The 25735-nt window shown below is 42.2% G+C and overlaps 1 protein-coding gene across 5 annotated transcripts in view; it reads left to right on the forward strand.

Moving 5' to 3' along the window:
• Window positions 1-25735, forward strand: part of ankib1a (ankyrin repeat and IBR domain containing 1a) — a 101054-nt gene that overhangs the window by 28592 nt on the left and 46727 nt on the right. For all 5 annotated transcript variants that reach the window (XM_085987963.1, XM_085987967.1, XM_085987966.1 and 2 more), the window contains exons 4-8: window positions 5753-6053; window positions 9807-9989; window positions 12399-12516; window positions 23774-23982; window positions 25335-25423. In XM_085987963.1, the coding sequence (XP_085844089.1) occupies window positions 5753-6053; window positions 9807-9989; window positions 12399-12516; window positions 23774-23982; window positions 25335-25423 (900 nt within the window). The remainder of the gene's footprint in view (window positions 1-5752; window positions 6054-9806; window positions 9990-12398; window positions 12517-23773; window positions 23983-25334; window positions 25424-25735) is intronic.

The following is a 25735-nucleotide window of genomic DNA, read 5'->3' on the forward strand; positions in this document are numbered from 1 at the left end:
TCTTTCCTGAATCTCAGGAGTACCCCCAAGAGGCTGTTGTTGAGGTCGGGCCCTGTGAGGAGTACATCGTTGAAAGAGACTCCCTGATATGGTGCACTGGAGTCAAACACCACGTGGATCTGTTCCGGCTTTTTGGAGTGATAGACTCCGAAGGAAGGGAGGTACCAACACTCTTGGCCTTCCTGGAGTGGAGGAGCTATCTCTGCATGATCGTTGATGAGCATTTTCTTGACAAACTCTAGGAAGTGTGCTTTCATCTTCGGCTTCTCTAATATGCGACGGAGTGAGTTAAGACGATTATAGGCATACTCCCTGTTGTTCGGCAGCCGTCGTCTGGGGTTCTGGAAGGGTAAGGGTGCAACCCAGCTGTTGGAGCTGTCACGAGAGACCTCATTGTCCATAATCTGGAGGAATCTCATGTCGTCAATCGATGGAGCAAGTTTGTGGTCATTGGCGGTGTGACAGAAGACTGACTGACCCGGGTTCTCTCCAATGAGCATCATCGGTGTGCTGTTTGTGGAGATCAGGGCTGGGGGGTTCTGAGGCTGGGCCGTATGACTGAACTCTCTCACTCGGATCTGACTACTGCATGGGGTAAGGTAGCTTGGACGACCATTCTCCAAGATGGAAGTCTTGAGTGTGCTCACCTGAGATGGCTTGTGAGCACCCTTGAGGCACACGTCTCCAATAACAACCCAGCTGAGGTCTAGCCTTTGGGCGAAAGGGGTGTCATTTGGACCGTTGATCTGTTTCCTTATCTTATGTACCCTCAGGATGTCCCTTCCCAACAACAGAAGTATGTCTGGATCAAGAGGTGGGATCTCGTCTGCAATGCGTCTCAGATGACGGTGGTGATGAGCTGCATTCGGAGTGGGAATCTCAGAATGGTTGTCGGGGACTTGATTACATTCGATCAGTGTAGGAAGGGGGAGACTAATCTTCCCGTCGGCTGACTCAACAACATAACCACAGGCCCTCCTGCCGGCTGTCTCTGAAAGTCCAGCACACGTCTTCAACGTGTAAGGCGACGGACTTCCTTTGACCTTGAAGATGTCGAAGAACTCTGATCTTGCTAGAGAACGATTGCTTTGTTCGTCTAGTATGGCATACATCTTTTCAGATTCCTGGCGACGTCCTACAGGGTACACGTTAACGAGGCATATCTTGGAGCATGCCCTTGCGCTCAATCCTTCTCCACACACCTCTGTGCACTTGGATGTAATCTCCGGACCGGCAGCTCCCTCCCTCTCCCCGCCGTGCTCTGAGGCGGGAGGAGGCGACTCTGACTTCCAAGGAGCTGGGCCTGGGTGGAGTGCTGAAATGTGCCGATCACTTGCACATTCTGTGCATTTTGCATCTACCTTGCAGTTCTTGGCGAGATGGTTTGTGGAAGAGTAGCACTTGAAACATATAGAGTTCTCTTCGAGATACTGTTTGCGGTCTTCCAGGGACATCTCTCTGAAGCCTCTGCACTTTAATGGATGGGGCTTGCTGTGGATGGGGCATTGTTTGCTCATATCCTCAGATTTCTTCTGATCCTTCGTGTTCTCGGTTGAAGACACTTGCATTTTGTGGACAGATATTGGTGTCTTTCCATGTCTGTCAAACTTATCTCTCCTGGCAAGTGCTGTGTGGGAGGAGAAGAGGTTGAAGCTGGGGTCAGTCCTGGCTTTGGCTTCTTTACGGATGAAGTTGGCAAACACAGAATGGAGGGAAGGTAACATTGTGCTTTAGCTTGAACTCTGACCCGAACGATATCCACTTCTGCAGATTGAATGGAAGCTTCTCAATAATGGGACTTACCCCTCTGGAAGTGTCTAAGTACGATAGGCCGGGTAGGTAGCCATCCTGCTTTGCGGCTTCGAGTTCCGACAGCAGATCTCCAAGGTCGCGGAGCTTCTGGGGTTCCTTATTTGTCAACTTCGGAAAGTTCTCCAACCTGGCAAAGAGAGCCCTTTCAATGGCTTCAGGCGAGCCGTAGCTTTCTTCCAGCCTCGCCCAAGCCATCTTCAACCCCGCTGGCGGATGTCCCACATTGACTGCTTTTATCCTGTGTGCCTGTCTGGTGGACTCTGGGCCGAGCCATTTGATAAGGAGGTCGAGCTCTTCTCCTGCCGACAGGTCTAAGCCCGATATGGCACTGTGGAAGGAGGACTTCCAAGCCTGATAATTCTCTGGCCTGTCATCGAACGTGGTAAACCCTGTAGTCACCAGTTGGCTGCGTGCAAGGTATTTGGCAAGGTCGTAGGTGCTGGGACCTGTGCCAGGGTTGCCTTGAGTAGTGGCTCTGTTGGGGGTCTCAAGGAAACGAGAGGGGGTTTCCTGTTGACTTTCTCTCTTCAGCGCTCCATTCCTCTGCACCGTGTTCTCTGTTTTGCAGGGAAGGATCCTGTGACTTGAGGCACGCTGTCCATTTTGACCTTGATTGGTGCCATGGGGCATGTTATATGAAGTGCTCGAGTCTGTAGAGATATGCGGGTCTTCATCCCTCTCTCGTAAACTGTATGTCGGCTTGGTCGCTCACGTAATCTCTGGTGCGCTGTCGTCTACTCTGCTGCGGAACGGGAATTAAAAGTTTGTTAGCTGTCTCAGGATCAGCTTCCACTAAAATTGCCTCGAATACTTGTGCCTCAGCTAATGCAGCATCTATCTCTTTTTCTTCCTGTAGAGCGTCTAATGTGGCTTGGAGACGGGCCTGTTCAGCCTGGCGTCCAACTTGGGGACGGGCCTGGTCAGCTTGGAGTTCAGCTTGGAGACGGGCCTGGTCAGCTTTGAGATGGGCCCGGTCGGCTTTTATTTCAGCTTTGAGACGGGCCTGGTCAACTTTTATTTCTATTTCTTTGTCGGCATGCGCAGCTCTGGCTTGAGCTGCTTCTAGCTTAGCCCGTGCTTTGGCGATGGCCATGCTTACCCTAGAACCACCTGACGACCGTGAGCTGGCTGATGACCGTGAACCAGCTGGCGATCTAGAACCAGCTGACGATCTGTAGCAACGAGAGCTTATAGACCGATTGTCACATTCTACAGTTTCATCTAACTGTTTAAGGTGGTCTCGCTGAGTAGCGTTTTCGGTATTATCTTCTGACTTGTTGATGTGAGGTAAGTGTGGTGTACAAGGTGAAGACTTAAGCTGGCTCTGTCGTGATGGCCTACTCTGAGTCCTTGTTGCTCCACGTGGAGGATCTCTTTTCACAGCTAGCCGTATTGCTGTCTTTTCACTACTGGTCTCGCTAGACGTGCTCCTATCTAGTTATCCAGCCAGCTAAACACTCGTTCAAATAATTCCTCGAGCGGGTTTGCTGTTTTGAAGCTTTACTTGAACAAATTTATGAAACTGTAAACAAAGATAAAGTATGTTTTGTACATAGAACTGAGTGCTATACATTAGATGTTACATAAGATATAAACATATTTATAACAATAGAATAGACTAATTGTACAACTAAATAGCACTGGAGCTAAACTTCAGCAACTAATAACTTCTTATAGACCAAGTATTGTCAAAATACTACACTGACAAGGTTGTTCTCATGTTATTAAACAAAGATACTCACAGACATTGCGTCTTACCTAGCGTATGAGAAGAGATGGAACAGGATTGAGAATCCCTCATGTAGCTTTCTTCATAACTTTGCCAGGTTCTTCCTGGAATATACTTCTGGGTCAAACAGGAACAAGGTCAAATAACCTAATGCTATACACTAACACTGCTATACACTAACTACCACTAGAGGGTGCTATCTGCATGTAATAAGTCCAGAACAATGATAATCTGGTATTCGCCAACCAAGACTGTTTTCACTAAAACCTGAAGTTTTTAGCTAGAGGAATAGTCTAATGCTCTTTCTACTGACATTGTGAGTTGTTACAGCTTTTTACTAATGGGAGAAACTAATGGGAATAAAAGCCGACAAATCCCCTGGACCTGTCGGCCTACATCCTAGGGTTCTAAAAGAGGTGGCTGCAGAGATAGTGGATGCATTAGTTTTGATTTTCCAAAATTCCCGAGATTCTAGAACGGTTCCAGCGGATTGGAAGGTCGCAAATGTAATGCCGCTATTCAAGAAAGGATTGAGAGAGAAAACGGAACTACAGGCCAGTTAGCCTGACATCAGTCGTCGGGAAAATGCTGGAATCCATTGTTAAGGAAGTGGTATCAGGGCATTTAGAAAATCATAACATGATTAGGCAGAATCAACATGGTTTTATGAAAGGGAAATCGTGTTTGACAAATTAGAGTTTTTTGAGAATGTAACTAGCAGGGTAGATAAAGGGGAACCAGTGGATGTATATTTGGATTTCCAAAAGGCATTCAATAAGGTGCCACATAAAAGGTTATTACACAAGATAAGGGCTCATGGGGTTGGGGGTAATATAGTAGCATGGATAGAGGATTGGTTAACGGACAGAAAATAAAGTAGGGATAAACAGGTCTTTTTCAGGTTGGCAGGCTGTAACTAGTGGGGTGCCGCAAGGATCAGTGCTGGGGCCACAGCTATTTACAATCTATATTAATGACCTAGATGAAGGGACCGAGTGTAATGTATCCAAGTTTGCTGATATGTAGCTAGATGGGACTGTAAGCTGTGAGGAGAACACAGAGTCTGCAAAAGGATACAGATAGACTAAGCGAGTGGGCAGTAAGGTGGCAGATGGAGTATAATGTAGGGAAATATGAGGTTATTCACTTTGGTAGGAAGAATAGAAAAACAATATTTTTTAAATGGTGAGAAACTTTCAAATGTTGGTGTTCAGAAAGATTTGGGTGTCCTTGTGCAAGAAACACTGAAAGCTAGCATGCAGGTACAGCAAGCAATAAGGAAGGCAAATGGCATGTTGGCCTTTATTGCAAGGGGGTGGAGTATTGCAAGGGGGTTGGAGTATAAGAGTAAGGAAGTCTTGCTACAATTGTACAGGGCCTTGGTGAGACCACACCTGGAGTACTGTGCACAGTTTTGGCCTCCTTATCTAAGGAAGGATATACTTGCCTTGGAGGCAGTGCAATGAAGGTTCACTGGATTGATTCCTGGGATGAGAGATTGTGTAGCATGGGCCTATACTCTCTGCAGTTTAGGAGAATGAGAGGTGATCTCATTGAAACATACAAGATTCTGAAGAGGATTGACATGGTAGATGCTGAGAGGTTGTTTCCCCTGGCTGGAGTGTCTAGAACTAGGGGGCATAGTCTCAGTATAAGGGGTTTGCCATTTAAGACTGAGATGAGGAGGAATTTCTTGACTCAGAGGGTTGTGAATCTTTGGAATTCTCTGCCCCAGAGGGCTGTGAATGCTGAGTGAGTATATTCAAGGCTGAGTTAGATCAATTTTTGGACTCTAGGGGAATTGAGGGATATGGAGATTGGGTGGGAAAGTGGAGTTGAGGTCGATGATCAGCCAAGGTCTTATTGAATGGCAGTGCAAGCTCGAGGGGCCATATGGCCAACTTCTCCTATTTCTTATGCTCCTACCAAAGCTTTAAATACAGCAGCTGAGAAAGAACCTAAGAATTGGCAATTACTTTGAAGCTTTAATGGGGTGAAAAAATTTTTTTTCCCAGGCTAATTGTCATGTGAAACTTTCTATTCCTGTGCTATACGATGTACAGTAATGGTTATAGCTACATATTTTTATACCGTACAGCACAAAAATGGCTTTGGCAAAAATTATTCTGATATTAGATTAGCCAACAGAAATGATATGGTGTAGGTGATCATTTACTTAGCTTTTGAAATCAGTTCTCTTCTGCCAAACAGAATCTTCCTTTTTAACAAAGATGGGAATCCAAACAAGCGGAATGTACATAATGAGACTGCTTTGCATTTGTTGTGTATGGGACCGCATATCATGCTACCTGAAGCAGCCCTGCAGCCCCGCCTTGCACGCCCCAATGAAGATGATGGCAAGAGAGCTGAATGTCTACAGTTGATTCTTAAGTGGAAGGGTGCAAGGCTGGATCAAGGAGAGTTCGAGAAGGCTGAAAGCAATGCCATTGATAACAAAAAGAGCACACCTTTGCACTATGCTGCTGCCTCAGGGATGAAAACATGTGTAGAGGTAATTATCTTCTGACTGCTATATGGTTTAGATATTTGTCAAGTTTGGATACCAATAATAGTTATACGCATTGTGTAAAGCAGGTAGCCAGGAGGTTAAATGGCTATTCTAGAATTATATATGCTAATTTGTTTTCCTATTTTTTGTGAGATGGCCAAATCAGTCAATTTAACAAACCTTTATTTTCGTTTTCAAATTCAACATATTTATAAAAACATGGCATTGGAAAAATTTGCAGAAAACCATACTACCACAAAGGTGTGACCACATTTTATATTTACAATTTTGTGAAGATAAATTGATTTTATTTAACATGATATAGTGTTAAAGTTTTGCTGACTAATTTATCTAAAACATGACCAATACTACAGTACATTTAAACACCAAAAGGTGGCACAAAAGTGTAGGGGGAACATAGATTCAATTCTCTCACTTTTTAGAGTTGTGATCTTAGCCATACTACTACCAGGGGGTGGCAAGCAAACGGCAGATGCCTGCATGTGGAAAGAACAACAAATCTGAGACCAACCACAGGGCTACAGCACAGTTGCATGGCTTTCAGCTGCTGCCTTGGGCAGCAAAGACCCAAGAGATGGTTGCCCAAGTACTTTGCCATCAACAGAAGGTATGTGGCCTGCTGAAACCAGCTTGAGTGAGGAGTAAAGAGTAACACCTCAGTGTACCTGCAAAAAACAAAAATTATTTGGAAATTAAGGGTAATCCAACAAGATACGCAAGCATAACCAAAGCTTTTTACATTTGCAGTGTGCTGTAAAATTTGGTGACCATCTTTTAATCTGTTTCAGTAGCATTTAGTGTCACAATGACTTTATCTGAAGTTTATTTTAATGTATTATTGGAATGAAGTGTCTGTTGCAGGGCACGTGTTAATAAGGCAAAAGTTCGGGCTTACAGTTTTTAAAAAGCTGCAAAAGTGGGAGTTTCTGAATTTTGAATTGAACTGCTGAAGAAAATTTATTAATGAAAAGTTTGGAGTATTTTTCAAAACTAAGTATGCTGGTTGAAACTTTGGTGATGTACCTAATATTTTGTATTGTCCATCCATATTTCTTAATCAGAATAATGGCATCATGTTGTGCCAAAAAATCTTTTGGCTCAAACATTTGTCACATGTTCAAAATATATTTTTTCTCCTGATCTCTGTTTTGAAATAATTTAGATTATCTTATTCCGCACTACATGTGTGGATAAAGCATTAAAAAAAAATCTGGCAACAATGCTGGTGAAAAATTAAGGTTATCACATGGTCATCTGAGTAAAGAACCTATTTCACAACTGACCTGGCCAGACTCAAGTTATTAAGCCATTGATACATTATGTAGGTCACAAATGAAATAGATTTTTGTAGTTACTGAGTACATTGTGAACTTTTATGGAAGAATTGGAAAATACTGGCACTGTCATTCTATCTGCTGTGGTGAACTTTTATGCTCATTGAGGTGAAGGGTGCTAGTGCTGGAGAAAGGAACCTATTTGCAGTTTTTTTTCTTAAACCAGTAATCATCCTTGTGAATAAAATATTTCACAACTGACCTGGCCTTAACTCAAATAAGCAACAGTATTACAATAGCAAAATACTGCAGATGCTGGAAATTCTGAAATAACAACAGAAAATGCTGGAAATACTCAGCAGGCCAGGCAGCATCCGTGGAGAGAGAAACAGAGTTAACGTTTCAGGTCTGGGTCCCTTCATCAGAACTGGAAAAAGCTGGAGATGTAACAGATATTAAGCAGGTGCAGAGATGGGGGTGGGAAGTTAGGAGGGGAGGAAGGAATTGAAAGAATATATTGTACTTTTGTAAGAGGCAGGAAAGATAAAATGTTGCAAATGGGAATGGCAAAAATCATACAGCATGAAAAATGGGGGCAGGGATTATGATCTGAAATTGTTGAACTCGATGTTGAGTCCGGAAGGCTGTAAAGTGCCTAATCGAAAGATGAGGTACTGTTCCTCGAGCTTACGTTGAGCTTCATTGGAATTTGCTGCTCACAATGCAGTCTCCTCTACATTGGGGCGACCAAACGCAGATTGGGCAATCGCTTTATGGAACACCTCCGTTCAGTCCATAAGGGTGACCGAGCTTCCGGTTGCCCGTCACTTTAATTCTCCGCTTCACTCCCACTCTGATCTCTCTCTCGGCCTATTACATTGTTCAGTATAACATGACCAGATGCAGAGTAGACCTCACTGTGCACTTTTATGCCACTATCTTGACCACAACCAATAAAAACACCAATGTGGTATTTTCATTTCCTGCATCAGATGTGCTTATGGGCTTTTCTAAAAATTCAGTGTTACACTGAAGGAGGCCGAGACTGCTCAAACACTGTTTACTTAAGCCCTTTAGAGCCAGCAGAGAGAACAGTCTAGGGTGGATTTGAACCCAAATTCGAAAGATGAAAGAAGCCTGTTCTAAATCACTATCCACTAATCTACTCCATTTGATTCCTTAAAGGCCATATTGACTTAAATGTACTGTAATATACTAGGAAGAGGAAGCTACCAGTAGTATATAAATAACAACTTTTAACTCCTGCTACACAACATTTTCTGTTTGACTGTTGTATTTGGGGATTATGTAGGTTACAATAGAAATTACACTACAGAAACGAGCTGTTGAGCCCAACCAGTCCTTGTTGACATTTATCCGCCACAGGAGCAGTAATCCCAATCCCATGTGCCTGCCCTGTTCATGTAATCCCCTTCCCTTCAAGTCCCTATCTAATATATGCTTAAATGCTGAGATGGTCTCTATTTCAATCACCAATTACACTGTTTATAAAAAAAAAAAAAAAAAAAAGTTTCTCCTCTCTGTCCTAAATCTCTTTCATTCTAGACCCTTAATCACGGGAAACAGTCTGTTTCTATCTACTATAAGCCATCCTTTCAACTTCTATCAAATCACCCCATAATCTCTGTTCTAACAAAACAGCCCCAATTTTTCAAGTTACTTTTTTGTATTTCCTCATACCGGGGAAAAGGTGTTGCATGTGTTTCTTACTGCCTCGGTTTTGCTTCAATTTCACTCTTGGCAACTTCAGCACGCACAATACCAAAAAGCAGTGGAATGAAATAATACTTCAAGCAATTTTGCTTAAAACTTGGAAATGTTGTGATATGTACAAATCCAATAAAGGCTAACAAATGTAATATAACTTGGTATAAGTTCCTTATTTAAATGTCACTTTTTATATAACTTTTTTTCATTTTTACAAACACAACTGATATCCTTGTTTTGTTCCCTCCCCTCCCCTCTCATAAGTGTGTGTCTCTCTCCTATTCTTGCCCCTCCCCATTCAAAAGTCTTTCTCCCTGTTCTCATGCTCTTGTTTTCCTCATTTTCTTTCTTTTTCCCCACCTGTGCTTCCTTCTTTCCCTTTTTCATTTGCATCACATGATTGGTGAAATCAATTAGAAAGGAGAACATAAATGTCAACACCTGGTCGATAAGGCTAAAAAGAAATGGATGAATGGTTTGTTGGTCATGACATAGACAGCCAACTGTACACAAGATATTATAAAGATATATTGATATTATTGTACCTCATCTTTTAAACATCAATAAAACTTAAATCTTAGTGACAGTAGGTAGTGCCTTTAACCACTAGCCCAACTGTTTTATTGAGATTCACTTAAAATGCCACCTATATCTGATTTGCATGGTCTGGATTTGCTAACCATATTAAAACTTGGACAAAAAGACTTAGCTTTTTATTCTTCCTTGATTTCAGCTTTTAGTTAAGTACGATGCAGACCTGTTTGCAGAAAATGAAAACCGAGACACTCCCTGTGACAGTGCGGAGAAACAGCATCACAAGGATCTTGCTCTCAATCTTGAGTCACGGATGGTATTTTCACGAGATCCAGAAGCTGAAGAAGTGGAAGCAGAGTATGCAGCTTTGGACAGAAAAGAAGTACAGTTTTAAAAAATATTTTTTATAGCTGTTTGACACTTGTAGCCCTGAATAAACGAGCTTCATACAGTTGCCACAAGTACTATCTCAATATATATTTCAGTCAGGTTTGTTTTCAGTTATGCTGACAAAATTGAGATTTGTTTAGCTACCAACAAAAGATCGACTCTGGGCCAAAGGAGGAGATATTTTAGGGGTGACAAAAAGCTTGGTTGAAGAGTTGGGTTTTAAGGGGGGGTCTTAAAGGAGGAGAGAGGTGGAGAACGGAAGGGTTTAGGAAGAGAATTCCAGAGTGTAGAGCCCAGATGACTGAAAACTGCCAATGGTGGGGATGCACTAGAGGTCAGAAGAACAGAGTCTTTTGTGGGGGTGTTAGGGCCTGAAGAGGTTACAGAGCTAGGGAGGGGCAAGGCCATCAAAGGACTTAAACACAAGGGTAGGAATTTTAAATTTGAGGTGTTGGGGAACTAGAAGCCAATGTAGGTCAGTGAGGACATTGTGTTATATTGATGTGGGCCAAAATGGTAAGTTGGGTGGTTGGCAGTTGGAAAGGGTTAAAGGTTGAGCTGAGCTTGGAGAAGGGATGGTAGAGAAGCTAGGGAGTGATGTGTAGTCGGGACCAACGTTCCCTATAAGGTGCTGGGACCGGCTTTTTCAGTGTTGTGCGAAGCTTTGAATGGGCCGCGAAGGTGCTGTGCACCCAAAAAAGAAAGTAAGTGAACATTGGTAAGGACTAAAACAAAGACTTGCATTTATATAGTGCCTTTCACGACCACTGGATGACCCCAAAGCACTTTACAGCCAATGAAGTACTTTTGAAGAGTAGTCACTGTTGTAATGTAGGAAGATGGGGGGGTGAGGTTGGGATAGGGGTGAAATGGAGGCAGTTGAACAGAGGGTCTCAATCTTAGTGACAATCCATGTTCCTTGTAATTTTTTGGGGGTCGTGCGGCCCCTTTAACGGGCTGCGTTGCCCATTCAGAAGTTCATGTATACACGTTTTTTTTCAGTTTAAAAGCCGGGTTACCGGCTGCGTGGGACCCTGGAGTGCTGCGCAGCTTAAGGGGAACATTGGTGACAATTAAGTCCCAAGCTTGCAGAGTCACCTCTGGCAGCCCCACTGTTTCTACGATCACCAAGGCTGCTTACTTCCGCTTCCGCATTATTGCCCACCTGTTTTCCACCTTGCCCCACTGTTGCTAAAACCTTAAACCATGCCTTCATCATCTCCAGGCTCTACTTCTCTAGCACTCTCGTTGTCAACCTCCTGAGTTTCACCCTACACAAAACTCCCAAGATATCGAGAACTCTGCCTCCCACAGCCTATCGTGCATGAAATTACACTCTCCTATCGCCCCTCTTTTCACTGCACTGAGGATGGGGACCCAGAACAAGTCTGTGTTCCAAATTCTCACTCTTGTCTAAAATTCTTGCTAAAATCCTTCTCTTCCCCACTTTCAGAAGACGCCTCAGAAACCTCTCCTAATGTATTTTCAGTCACCGTTCAGGTTCCAGTTTCTCTTTCTAAAGCACCTTGGGATGCCTAAAATTGATCCCAACCCGTGATCTCCCAAAATCTTGTAATTCCTGTGATTCTTCTGTGCTCTTTTAGCTGTATACGGAGAAGATCATCTGTCCTGTGAGGTGTCTCCTAAAACTAAAAGTTAACTGCCCATTTAGATGCTGGAGAATTGAGCTTTGCTTATTTGTGTCCATTGTACCTGAACAGGGAAAGATGCGGAAACCAGTAGCATAACTCCAATCCATATTGCTGTATACAGGTCTGGTAGTAGAAGAATGCCTAGCAAATGTTTCAACTCCTAACAAAAAAATTCCCTTTGAGGCAGCTTGATTATAGCTATTTGTACTACTGATTGATACTACTGAGAAAATTGCATTTAAATGAGTTTCACACCAGGCAACGTGATTAATTCATTGGATAAAAATGTTCCCACTATAGCCTGCTGCTAAGATGAGGAAATATATCTTTAACCAAATTAAAAGTTTGTTTCTCTGTACTGTTAGTGGATTATTTGTTCATTGAAATTCTGTGCCATTTGATGCCACAGTGGATGTTTGAAATTTTGAGCAAATTGGCTGAGTCTAGAAGATGCAACAGATAATAGCTGATTTCCATTAGTATAGATATGATCACTGTTCAATTTGAAACTGTTGCCTTGTTTTAGAATTTTGAAATGTTAATTCCTACATTATGAATTGTTCACCATAATAACATTAGTTTCATAATTTGGAAAGAAGCAAGTGTTTTATGTAGGTGACCCACATGTTTGTAATGAACTTTGTTGTAACTGCCGATTTTATGTAAAAGATGTGATTGGCAGAGTTTTAGTTTCAAACTACAAGTCATAATCTGATTAATATCTTTTGGTATTTTCTCCCACTCTGAAGCCATATGAGGGCCTACGGCCACAGGACCTGAGGAAGCTCAAGGATATGCTGATAGTGGAAACTGCAGACATGCTTCAAGCCCCGCTTTTTACTGCAGAGGCACTGCTCCGAGCCCATGGTAAAGTAATTCACTGTTGGACTAAGGGTCCTAGTTGTAATATACAGCTATAATTGTCATTTGTTGTGGATTTTAAAATCCAATGTCCAAACTCACATTTTACCTTTCCTTAACAATTGGTTGCTGTTTATTAGATGCTAGTTGCAGTGTAACTACCTTTGTGTAAGCATTTTCAAAAGGCTGTCAAGAAAAATGCTTTAAGCCATGTTCGTTTAACTGAATGAGAAGGAAAAAAAAGTCTATGAATCTAAAATAAAAACACACAATGCTGAAGATACACAGCATATATGTCATCATGTAAGCAAGTCCACATTTTGGATAGAGACCCTTCACAAGACTTGATTTGAATCCTAGCCATTAACCAGTACATTACAATATAAGTAGTAAATAGTGAGGACCTCATTGGAAGGTTTAGTGAAGCTGACTAAGTGAACAGCATTAACATCAGAAGGGATGGCCATTGACCCAGGATGCTTTGATTACCTTGTCGTTTTAGCTGCTCCATACAATCAAGTTCTGTTAACACTTTTAAACCAGTTTACTCATTGCCATTACAGTCCCCACCATTTATAGCGAGCGTGTTAGTGCGAAAGTGATTTGCCAACTTTACAGGGTGGCCTGTGTAACCTGATGGTCGAGATCCTGAAGGTGGCCAGCAACACGGTGCAGGACAATCCTTTTCTAGTTGCAAGAAAGTAATTTTGTACTGTACCTTGGATGGGAGTTCTGTAAAGACACAATAAATGCAGAGATTGTTGTAGATTTGTAATTTAATACAGTACTGTAACTGGGGCTAAACTCGGACTGAGTGAGGTACTATGTTTTGGGGGGTGGGAGGGGGGGGTGAATTCTTTGCATGGTAAATCAATACAGAGCATCACCAGGGCCATCTGTACAATTGGCCAATTTCATAGAAGCATTGATGTTGTGGCACAGGAGGAGCTACCCACTCTAATCCTCTTTAATATGTATAATGTGGGTGCGTGGTTTCGACCAGGATTGCTGTCAGTTCTATAACCCCCATCTGCCTTCACTACATCCGCTCTTTGGCTAATCACTGCACACCTTTAAATAGTCAGATCAGGGAAGGTTGTTACCCAGAGTCTAAATTACTCTGTCTGGAGAAATTGACTCTAAACTGACTCTAACATGGTAACCAGGAGACCGGTTAAATTTCAATCCTGTAATTTATAGAATCCACCTAATTTAATTTGATATAATCTGAGTTTAATTGAAATAAAGTTCCACAGTGATCAGTGTGAAAAAGGAAGATAACAATTCATTAAATTGTCAGAGACCCTTAATACAGCAGTTTCTGCCCGAAATAAACGGAGCACTTAAGATGCTAAAACCAGCAACTTTGAAATTGATAATACAAATGGATAATGGTTATTGCTTTTTAGACAATATAAGTAACTGCCCGTTTTAAACAAGGACGTTTTAAGTGGTGGGAACAGTATTAATAGTTGACAAGAAAACAAAAAGAAAATCAAAAATCAATAAATTGTTGGAAAAATGGCTGAGTTTTTTTTCCTTTTTAATATATTTGTAATGCATGGTGCAAAGCTGAATGAGATTGAATTGGTACCCTGCCAGTAAAGTGGTGCTACTTTTGAGCATAATATTTTTTCTCTTTATTTAAAGGAATCTTGGAGCGACAGAACAGTTTGTTACCTTTTACTATAAACTTTCTAGCAGCACAGTGAAAATATAAATGAGGATTAGATAACTTCAGATCCCTGCAGGGTTAAATGATTGATGCTCTGTAGATTACAGTGGGTGCTTTCATGGAACCAATTGTGTGTGTGTGTACATATATTGAGGTCTTGCAGAGCAAGAGTTAAGAGTTGATTGCCACCCTTGTGGCCATTGCTCAATATAGCAATCTCCAGATTGCTTCCTGTGGCCCCTGCTGGACAGGATGAGGAGAGGGAGCTTGGGAAGGTCAAGGCGTGGCTGCAGGATTAATAAAACTGTTGGAATAGAAACTGAAGGCTTAGCTGAAATAGTGAGAAAATACTATTCGAGAATAAAGAGAAAGAAAGGTTATTTGGTAGTGAGAGATAAAAACAAGGGGAAAGGATGTTACATTAAATGAGAAAACCAGGAAAAGAATAAGGACAAATGTTTCAAAAAAGACAAAATTAAAAGCTCTTTATCTGAATGCACGCAGCATTTGTAACAAGATAGATGAGTTGACTGCACAAATAGATATAAATGGGTATGATCTGATGGCCATTACAGAGATGTAGTTGCAAGGTCACCAAGGCTGGGAACTGAATATTATGGGGTATTTGACATTTTGGAAGGATAGAAAGGAAAAGGAGGTGGGGTAACTGTTAATAAAGGATGAGATCAGTGCAGTAGTGAGAAATGATATGGCTCAGAAGAGCAAGATGTAGAATCAGTTTGGGTGGAGATAAGAAATAATAAGGGAAATAAGTCACTGGTGGGCGTAGTCTATAGGCCCCCTAACAGTAGCTACACTGTTGGACAGAGTATAACTCAAGAAATAATGGAGGCTTGTAAGAAAGGTACAGCAATAATCATGGCGATTTTCATCTTCATATTGATTGGACAAATCAAATTGGCCAAGGTAGCCTTGAGGAAGAGTTCATAGAGTGTATCCGGGATGGTTTCCTAGAACAATATGTTGTGGAACCAACCAGGGAGCAGGCTATCTTAGATCTGGTACTGTGTAATGAGACAGGGTTAATAAATGATCTCATAGTAAAGGATCCTCTAGGAAAGAGTGATCATAGCATGGTTGAATTTCAAATTCAATTGGAGGGTGAGAAAGTTGGCTCTCAAACCAGTGTCCTGATCTTAAATAAAGGCAATTACAAAGGTATGAAAGCAGAGCTGGCTAAAGTGGACTGTGGAAATAGATTAAAGGGTAAGATGGTTGATGAGCAATGGCAGACATTTTAAGGAGTTATTTCATAACTCTCAACAAAAATATATTTCAGTGAGAAGGGAGAACCATCCGTGGCTAACTAAGGAAGTAAAGGATGGTATCAAATTGAAAACAAAGGCATACAATGTTGCCAAGATTAGTGGGAGGCCAGAGGATTGGAAAAAAATTTAAAACCAGCAAAGGACGACTAAAAAAATAATAGAGAGAAGATGGATTGTGAGAGTAAACTAGCAAGAAATATAAACACAGATAGTAAGAGCTTCTACAGGTATATAAAAAAGAGTAGCTAAAGTAAACATTGGTTTCTTAGAGAATGAGACTGGGGAATTAATAATGGGGAACAGGGAAATGGCAGAAATTTTGAACAAATATTTCATGGCAGAAGACACTAAAGCCATCCCAATAATACATAATCAAGGGGCTATGGGGAGGGGGGGAACTTAAAACAATCACCATCACTAAAGAAAAAGTACTTGGTAAAATAACGGGACTAAAGGTGGACAAGTCCCCTGGACCTGATGCCCTGCATCCTAGGGTCTTAAAAGAAGTGGCTGCAGAGATAGTGGTTGCAATCCAAAATTCCCTGGATTCTGGAGCGGTCCCAGCAGATTGGAAAACTGCAAATGTAATGCCCTTATTTAAGAAGGGAGGGAGAATGAAAGCAGGAAATTATAGACCAGTTAGCCTAATGTCTGTCTTTGGGAAAATGCTGGAGTCCATTATTAAGGAAGCAGTAGCAGGACATTTAGAAAATCATGATACAATCAAGCAGAGTCAGCATGGTTTTATGAATGGGAAATCATGTTTGACAAATTTGCTGGAGTTCTTTGAGGATGTAACGAGCAGGGTGGATAAAGGGGAACCAGTGGATGTGGTGTATTTGGATTTCCAGAAGGCATTCGATAAGGTGCCACGTAACAGGTTACTGCACAAGATAAGAGCTCACGGGGTTGGGGGTAATCTATTAGCATGAACAGAGGATTGGCTAACTAACAGAAAACAGAGTCAGGATAAATGTGTAATTTTCCGGTTGGCAAACGGTAACTAGTGGGGTGCCACAGGGGTCAGTGCTGGGGCCTCAACTATTTATAATCTATATTAATGAAATGAATGAAGGGACCGAGTGTAATGTAGCCAAATTTGCTGCTGATACAAAGATAGGTGGGAAAGCAAGTTGTGAAGAGGACACACAGAATCTGCAAAGGGATATAGACAGGCTAAGTGAGTGGGCAAACATTTGGCGGAGTAAAATGTGGGAAAGTGTGAGGTTATCCACTTTGGTAGGAAAAATAAAAAAGCTAATTATTATTTAAATGGAGAGATTTTACAAAATGCTGCAGTACAGAGGGACCTGGGGCTCCTTGTGCATGAAACACAAAAAGTTAGCATGCAGGTACAGCAAATAATCAGGAAGGCAAATGGAATGTTGGCCTTTATTGCAAGGAGGTTGGAGTATAAAAGCAGGGATGTCCTGCTACAACTGTACAAGGTATTGGTGAGACCACTCCTTGAGTACTGCGTACAGTTTTGATCTCATTTAATCAGGGATATACTTGCATTGGAGGCAGTTCAGAGAAGGTTCACGCGATTGATTCCTGAGATGAAGGGGTTGACTTATGAAGAAAGGTTGAGCAGGTTGGGCCTATACTCATTGGAGTTTAGAAGAATTAGAGGTGATCTTATTGAAACATATAAGATACTGAGGGGGCTCGACAAAGTAGACGCAGAGAAGATGTTTCCCCTCATGGGGGAATCTAGAACTAGGGGGCATAGTTTCAGAATAAGGGGTCGCCCATTTATAGCTGAGATGAGGAATTTCTTCTCTGAGGGTCGTAAATCTGTAGAATTCTCTGTCCCAGAGAGCTGTGGAGGCTGGGTCATTGAATATATTTAAGGTGGAGATAGACAGATTTTTGAACAATAAGGGAGTGAAGGGTTATGAGGAGCGGGCAGGGAAATGGAGCTGAGCCCAAGGTCAGATCAGCCATGATCTCATTAAATGGCGGAGCAGGCTCGAGGGGCCAAATAGCCTACTCCTGCTCCTATTTCTTATGTTCTTCTCGGTTGGCAAGCACAAATCACTTAAACATAGAAACATAGAAGATAGGAGCAGGAGTAGGCCATTCGGCTCTTCGAGCCTGCTCCGCCATTCAATGAGATCATGGCTGATCATCCAAATTCAGTACACTGTCCCTGCCTTCTCCCCATATCCCTTGATCCCTTTAGCCTTAAGAAATATATCCAGCTCTTTCTTGAATATATTTAATGAACTGGACTCCACCGCCCTCTGTGGCAGAGAATTCCACAGGTTCACCACTCTCTGGGTGAAGAAATTCCTCCTCATTTCAGTCCTAAATGGCTTACCCCTTATCCTTAGATTATGACCCCTGGTTCTGGACTCGCCGGCCATCAGAAACATCCTTCCTGCATCTAGTCTGTCCAGGCCTGACAGAATTTTATAGGTTTCGATGAGATCCCCTCTCAATCTTCTAAACTCCAGTGAGTATAAGCCCAATCGACACAATCTCTCCTCATACGTCATTCCTGCCATCCCAGGTATCAGCCTGGTGAATCTTCGCTGCACTCCTTCCATGGCAACAACGTGCTTCCTCAGGTAAGGTGACCAAAACTGCACACAATACTCAAGGTGCGGTCTCACCAAGGCCCTGTACAACTGTAGCAAGACATCCTTGTTCCTGTACTCGAACCCTCTTGCTACGAAGGCCAACATACCATTTGCCTTCTTAACCGCCTGCTGCACCTGCATGCTTACCTTCAGCGACTGGTGCACAAGAACACCCAGGTCTCTTTGCACTTCCCCTTCTCCCAATCTATTGCCATTCAAATAATAATCTGCCTTCCTGTTTTTGCCACCAAAGTGGATAACCTCACATTTATCCACATTATAGTGCATTTGCCATGTTTCTGCCCAATCACCCAACCTGTCCAAATTGTACTGGAGTTTCACGACATCCTCCTCACAGCAAACCCTCCCACCCAACTTTGTGTCGTCTGCAGAGTTGGAGATATTACATCCAATTCCCTCGTCCAGATCATTAATATATATTGTGAACAGCTGGGGTCCTAGGACCGATCCTTGCGGTACCCCACTAGTCACTGCCTGCCACTCGGAAAACAACCCGTTTATTCCAACTCTTTGCTTTCTGTCCGCCAACCAGTTCTCTATCAAGTCAATACCTTGCCCCCAATCCCATGTGCCTTAATTTTGCACGCTAATGTCTTATGTGGAACCTTATCGAAAGTCCAAATACACCACATCCACTGGTTCTCCCTTATCTATTTTACCAGTTACATCCTCAAAAAATTCCAGTAGATTAGTCAAGCATGATTTACCTTTTGTAAATCCATGTTGACTTTGTCCGATCCTGTCACTGCTTTCCAAGTGCTCTGCTATTACATCTTTTATAATGGACTCTAGCATTTTCCCCATTAACGATGTCAGGCTTACCGGTCTATAATTCCCCGCTTTTTCCCTACCACCTTTTTTGAATAGTGGGGTAACATTAGCTACCCTCCAATCCATGGGTACTGTTCCAGAGTCTATCGAGTTCTGGAAGATGACCAGCAATGCATCTATTATTTCTATGGCCACTTCCTTAAGTACCCTGGGATGTAGATTATCAGGCCCTGGGGATTTATCGGCCTTCAGTCCCATCAATTTTCCTAACACCATTTCCCTACAAATACTGATTTCTTTCAGTTCCTCCCTTTCATCAGACCCTCTGTTCCCTGGCATCTCTGGGAGGTTATTTGTGTCCTCCTTTGTGAAGACAGAACCAAAATATGTATTTAGTTGGTCTGCCATTTCTTTGTTCCCCATTATAAATTCCCCTGATTCTGACTGCAAGGGACCTACGCTTGACTTCACCAATCTTTTTCTCTTCACATATCTCTTGAAGCTTTTACAGTCAGTTTTTATGTTCCCTGCAAGCTTACTCTCATTCTATTTTCCCTTTCTTAATTAATCCCTTTGTCCTCCTTTGTTGAATCCTAAACTGTTCCCAATCCTCAGGATTATTGCTTTGCCTGGCCAATTTATATGTCCTCTCCTTGGATCTTATGCTATCCCTAATTTCCCTTGTTAGCCACGGTTGAGTCACCTTTTTTGTTTTATTTTTATGCCAAACTGGGATGAACAAATTCTGCAGCTCATCCATTTGATCTTTGAATGTTTGCCATTGCCTATCCACTGTCAACCCTTTGAGTGCCATTCCCCAATCAATCCTACCCAACTCGCTCCTCAGACCATTGTAGTTTCCTTTATTTAAATTGAGGACCCTAGTCTGAGTCAACTACTTCATTCTCCATCTTAATGAAGAATTCGATCATATTATGATCGCTTCGACCTAAGGGGCCTTGTACAACAAGATTGCTAGTTAATCCTTTCTCGTTACATAATACCCAGTCTAAGATGGCCTGATCTCTGGTTGGTTCCTCGACATATTGGTCCAGGAAACCATCCTGTAAATACTCCAGGAATTCTTCCTCCCACAGTATTGTTACTAATTTGGTTTGCCCAATCTATATGTAGATTAAAGTCACCCATGATGACTGCTGTGCCCTTATTGCATGCTTCTTTAATTTCCCTTTTAATGCCATCCCCAACCTCCGCCTTACTGTTTGGAGGTCTATATACCACTCCCACTAACGTTTTTTCCCCTTAGTATTTCTCAATTCTGCCCATACAGATTCCACATCAGAGCTAATATCCTTCATCACAATTGTGTTAATCCCTTCTTTAACCAGTAATGCTACCCCACCTCCCTTTCCTTTTTGCCTATCTTTCCTGAATATCGAATACCCCTGGATGTTGAGTTCCCAGTCTTGGCCATCCTTGAGCCACGTTTCCGTAATCCCAACCAAATCGTATTTGTTTACCTCTGCGCAGCCAATTCATCCACCTTATTACAAATGCTCCTCGCATTAAGACACAAAGCCTTCAGGCTTGTTTTTTTAACGCTCTTAGACCTATTAGAATTATTATTTACTGTGGCCATGTTTGATTTAAACCGTTGATTTCTCTGACTGCCACTTTTGTTTTTCTCCTTCCTATCTTTTGCTTTTATCCTTGTTTCCCTTTCCTCTGTCTCCCTGCTCAGGTTCCCAACCCCCTGCCATTTTAGTTTAAACCCTCCCCCAGAGCACTCGCAAACACTCCCCCGAGGACATCGGTTCCAGCCCTGCCCAGGTGCAAAGCGTCCGGTTTGAACTGGTCCCACCTCCCCCAGAACCGGTTCCAATGTCCCAGGAACTTGAATCCCTCCCCCTGGCACCATTCCTCTAGCCACGTATTCATCTGATATGTTCTGCTTTTTGTGACTAACTTGTCACAAATTGGCTCAGCTAATTAGACGGATGTTTGCAAGTGGGGCAAGCTGCCAAGGCAACACAGTTGGTCTTTCACAGACAGTATAATTTTTAATTTCAAAATCATGGGGAAGTTGCAAATAGTATCCCAACAATCACTGTTAGAATGGTCTATTTTGCTGTTAAAATAACAGTGAGGCTAACAGCATTCACGGTTGTTTGTTTAAATCGGACAGCTACTTCCAGCGAGCGCGCATGCCCAGTTAAACACAATTATCTGGAAGTTGCTGTCCGAGATGCACCGTTCCTTTATAAGCTGTGCAAAAATGGCATCTCAGCGTTTGGCTCCACATTCAAATGTATTGAATGGCGTGAGGTTCCTGTACTGACTTCATAGATACGGACCAAACTTGCCACAAAAAATTAGGGCTTGTCCATTCCAGTTTAAGTACCCTTTTAATGGAATGGTAAGTCTTAATTGCTGCCAAACAACCCCTCTGGCACTAAAAACTTTTACAAGTGTGAAGTCTTATTCCTTCAGCTTTTAATTATTGGAGATATTAAAAAAAGTAAAGATTTCTCTCTTACTTTTTCTTTGTCTTTTATATTTCTCTCTTAATCCAATCTTTCTTTCCCCCTCTTTATTTCGCTCTCTGCACCTGATGTGACATTGAATTCACTATTTAAACTTACACTTCTTGGTTCAGACTTTGTGCTGCTCAGTATCTTCTTGTTCAAGGAGGTGCACAGTTGCTTGCCCTGTTCACACAGGTCCCAGATGCACTGTAGAGGGCACTGCGCTGTTTGGATGTTTGTCTGACAGCAACTTACCTTGCAAAAGCACATCGAGGCAGAGAATTCAGCAACTGGAAGCTTAGGGTCACATTTGCGGACTGAATGGAGGTGTTCCGCAAAAGGATTAGCCAATCTGCGTTTGGTCTCCCCAATGTAAAGCAGCGAATACAGTATACTAAATTAAAAGAAGTGCAAGTTTCACCTGGAAGGAGTGTTTGGGGAAGGAAGGAGGTAAAAGGGCAGATGTTGCACGGGAACGTGCCGAGGGATGGGGAGGGGATGTTGGGAGTGATTGAAGAGTGGACCACGGTGTCGCAGAGGGAACGGTTCCTTCAGAATGCTGAAGGAGGAGGGGATGGAATGGGAAGAAGTGTTTGGTGATGGTATCATGCTGGAGGTGGCGGAAATGTCTAAAAATGATCCGTTGAATGCGGAGGCTGGTGGCGTGGATGGTGAGGGCAAGGGGAACCCTATTGTGGTTCTGGGAGGTAGGAGAAGGGTTGAGAGCCGAAGTACTGGAAATGGGAAGGACATGTTCGAGGGCCCAGTCGACCATGATGGAGAGGAATCCTCGGTTGAGGGAAAAGGAAGACATATCGGAAGCACTGGTATGGAAGGTGGCATTGTCAGAACAGATGTGACGAAGAAACTGGGAGAGTGGAATGGAGTCGTTACAGGAAGCCAGGTGGGAGGAGGTGTAATCAGAGTAGATGTGGGAGTCATTGGGCTTATAGTAGATATTGGTCGACAGCCTATCCCCAGAAATGGAGGGAAGAGTCGGAGATGAACCATGTGAAGGCGAGGGAGGGGTGGAAATTGGAAGCAAAGTTGATGGAATTTTCCAGTTCAGGTCAAGAGCAGGAAGCGGCACCGATAGTCATCAATGGAAAAAGAGGTGAGGGAGGGGTCCTGAGTAGGACGGGAACAAGGAATGTTCCATGTATCCCACGAAAAGGCAGGCACAGCTAGGACTCCTATCTGTTCCCATACCAACACCTTTTATTTGGAAGAAGTGAGTGGAGTCAAAGGAGAAGTTGTTCAATCTAAACAAGTTCAGCCAGGTGGAGGAGGGTGCTGGTGGATGGGCACTGGTTGTGCCTCCATTCAAGGGAGCTGCAAAGGGCCCTTAGGCCATCCTCATGGGGGATGAAAGTGTAGAGGGACTGGATGTCCATGGTGAAAAGAAAACTGTGTTAAAGTGGCAAAGGACAAAGTCACCGATGTAAATGGGAAGAGACTGGACAAGGGGAACAAAAATAGAGATAGGAAGAAATAAGTTCCGTGGGGCAAGAACAGGCTGAAACGATGCGTCTACCAGGGCAGTCCTGTTTGTGGATCTTGGGAAGGAGGTAGAAGCAGGCTGTGGGGGGTTGGGGGACTATGAGGTTGGTGACTATGGAGGGAATATCTCCGAGGAGATGAGGTCAGTGACCATCTGGGAAACGATGGCTTGATGTTTGGTGGTGGGGTTCATGGTCCAGGAGGAGATGTCGTAGAGTTGGCGTTCAGCCTCTGCAATTAGAGATTGGTTCGCCAAATGACAACAGCGCCACCCTTGTCAGCAGGTTTAATGACAATGTTTGGGTTGGATCTGAGAGAGCATCTCTTACCTTTCATCAGAACTGGAAAAAAGTTAATTGTCCTGAAATGTTAACTCCACAGATGCTGCTGAGTATGCCTAGCATTTTCTGTTTTTATTTCAAATTTCCAACGTCTGTAGTATTTTGCTTTTGTATCTCGTAAACTCTGGTTTGAAGCCTATATTGTTCTTTAAAACTCAAAGCTAGTTAACGTTTTATCCTTTTTGGACACATTTTTCTTTGTCTTTTCCTCCCCCTTTTTAAGCATCTTCAGTGCCTCAAAACAAGCTTGCTGCATTTTCACTTACTTCTCATGTTACCTCTCTAACAATAGTAGCACAGAATCCTATTTCCTTTCATGTCCCCTCTTCTCCTTTCTCCCCTTCCCCAAGATAATTCCTTCTATCAAAGGTCCCTATGTTCTACTGAGCACCTTTGTGGTAGCCCAGCTGCAATGAGGCTCAGTGTGGGAAATTGCAGGAATTGATTAATACTCAGCATTTGTGAACCTGCAATGAAAATAATACTGAGTAAGAGCAGTAATCAAACCATTGCAATTGAAGACCAAAGGAACAGCACTGAACTTTTGTGAAATAATGTTAAAATGTGTTTCCTTTTTTTCAACTTGTTTTCCTAGACTGGGATCGAGAAAAACTACTTGAAGCTTGGATGTTAAACCCTGAAGACTGTTGCCAACGTTCAGGCATTCAGATGCCAATTCCACCACCCAGTGGGTATAATGCATGGGATACTCTCCCTTCACCTCGAACTCCTCGCACCACCCGTTCCTCTGTCACATCTCCAGATGATATAAGCTTATCTCCAACTGATGAGGATGCACTTGTGGTATGTTAGGTTTATCCTAATGTTAATTGAATTAATTAGTCAGATTCTTCCTATTTGTACACAGCATATAATAACTGCCATAACTTCAAGATTTGTAGCGTGTCACAAACTTGCTTAATTTCACTTTTGTATGTACAGTATATACTGAAGACATTGATAGCTAGAACTGAACATTGCTCATAAAGTTGGGGTGAGGACGAAAAGAGCATTATTTTTAGAAAAGCCTATTTAAAATGCAATATTTTCCATAATGCATGCAGAATGAATACAAAAATTGAAGGTCTAGTGCTAAGTATTTTTTAAATAAATAAATATATATATTTTAATTTGGGACACACCATTGCTTTATTATATAGATTTTGAACACCAGTTTATCACCGCTGTAATTTAAATTTGTTCAGACTTGTCAAGCTTATTTTCTTTAAATTTTTCAACAGCCACCCCGATAGCTGTTAAGTGTACCAGTCAGTATACTACTGAGCCATAAAGGCTAAGAAGGTCACAAGTTCCAACCTGCTGTGCTGAATTAGCTGATCTCTGCTACGCAGTGATACCATGCTACAACTGTCCTCCGCACCACTGGGCAAAAGGCAGGGAAAAAAAATCAGCCAGAATTTCCACTTCTGGTCACAATCCACTAACATTTTTTTCCTAAAAGTGTCCAAATATGGTTATCACGCATGCACCAGTATTCCAAGAAGAGAAACCTGGTATAAACAGTTGAATAAAATCTTGGCTTTAAATTTAGTGAATAGCTAATGACATTGCTCACAGTAAGTCAGATGCTAAGCCTTTTTGTAATGACAGGAACGTTTTGTCATGTAGTGCACTTGTGCATTATTCTGCTGTGTCCCTTGGAGACCACAAAGTCTAGATACTGTTAAGTAAGCACAGGATGAGGTCAGAGTTTGCTGATTGGAAGGTGCTTGTAAATTTCAGGCTTCAGCTCAATGCACAAAATATTTTCTTAAGCTGCATCTATATAGCAAAGAGTGATGTCTGATGGATGCGTGCTAGATGCAAGACTTAGTACTGTATAGAAATAAGCTTACTACATTCTGCACAATTAGAATATACAATATAGAGATTATTCTAATAATTTTATTTCTAAATACTCAGGATATTTTAACCACCTGATGTCTGTCCTGGTCTTTATTTTGAAATGCTGATAATTGTGTTAGTGATTTATAATTGCCAGTCACACAGTTAGGACTAATATAAGCAATCATGTTGAAATTAGATAGAAGTCAACCTTTGAGAATGGAGATAATTTTATCCTGGTTCACAGTCTTGGTTAAAGTTGTATATTTTTGTTTTTATACAGTTACTTGCAATGATCACTTATTTTTCAGTGTGGCATTTGCATGTGCAACATTTCTGTATTTGAGGATCCAGTGGATGTGCCTTGTGGTCATGAATTCTGCAGAGGATGCTGGGAAGGGTGAGTATCATTTTCTTATATGGATTATTGGAGGCTGGATTATTTTAATCTGCAGAAGTGGCAGGTTTTAATTTATTTTTTAGTGCTTCACCACCTCTCTTCGCCCCCCCCCCCCCCCCCCCTCGGCTCCTCCGATCCCCAGGTTGCCATAGTAAATATTGTGCTTCCTGAGCGGCAAATATCTCGACAGCCACTTTACCAAACATTTTATGTCTTAATGGAGAAATCTATTCTTCTGTATTGCTACCTGATATTAAATGTTGCCAAGTAATTTTTATAGATTTAAGGAAAATAGTTCTCAGAACAACAGGA

This window comes from Somniosus microcephalus, chromosome 5 (genome assembly GCF_052327205.1).
Source record: "Somniosus microcephalus isolate GS21.2 chromosome 5, FLI_Smic_1.0, whole genome shotgun sequence".
Taxonomy (NCBI): domain Eukaryota; kingdom Metazoa; phylum Chordata; class Chondrichthyes; order Squaliformes; family Somniosidae; genus Somniosus; species Somniosus microcephalus.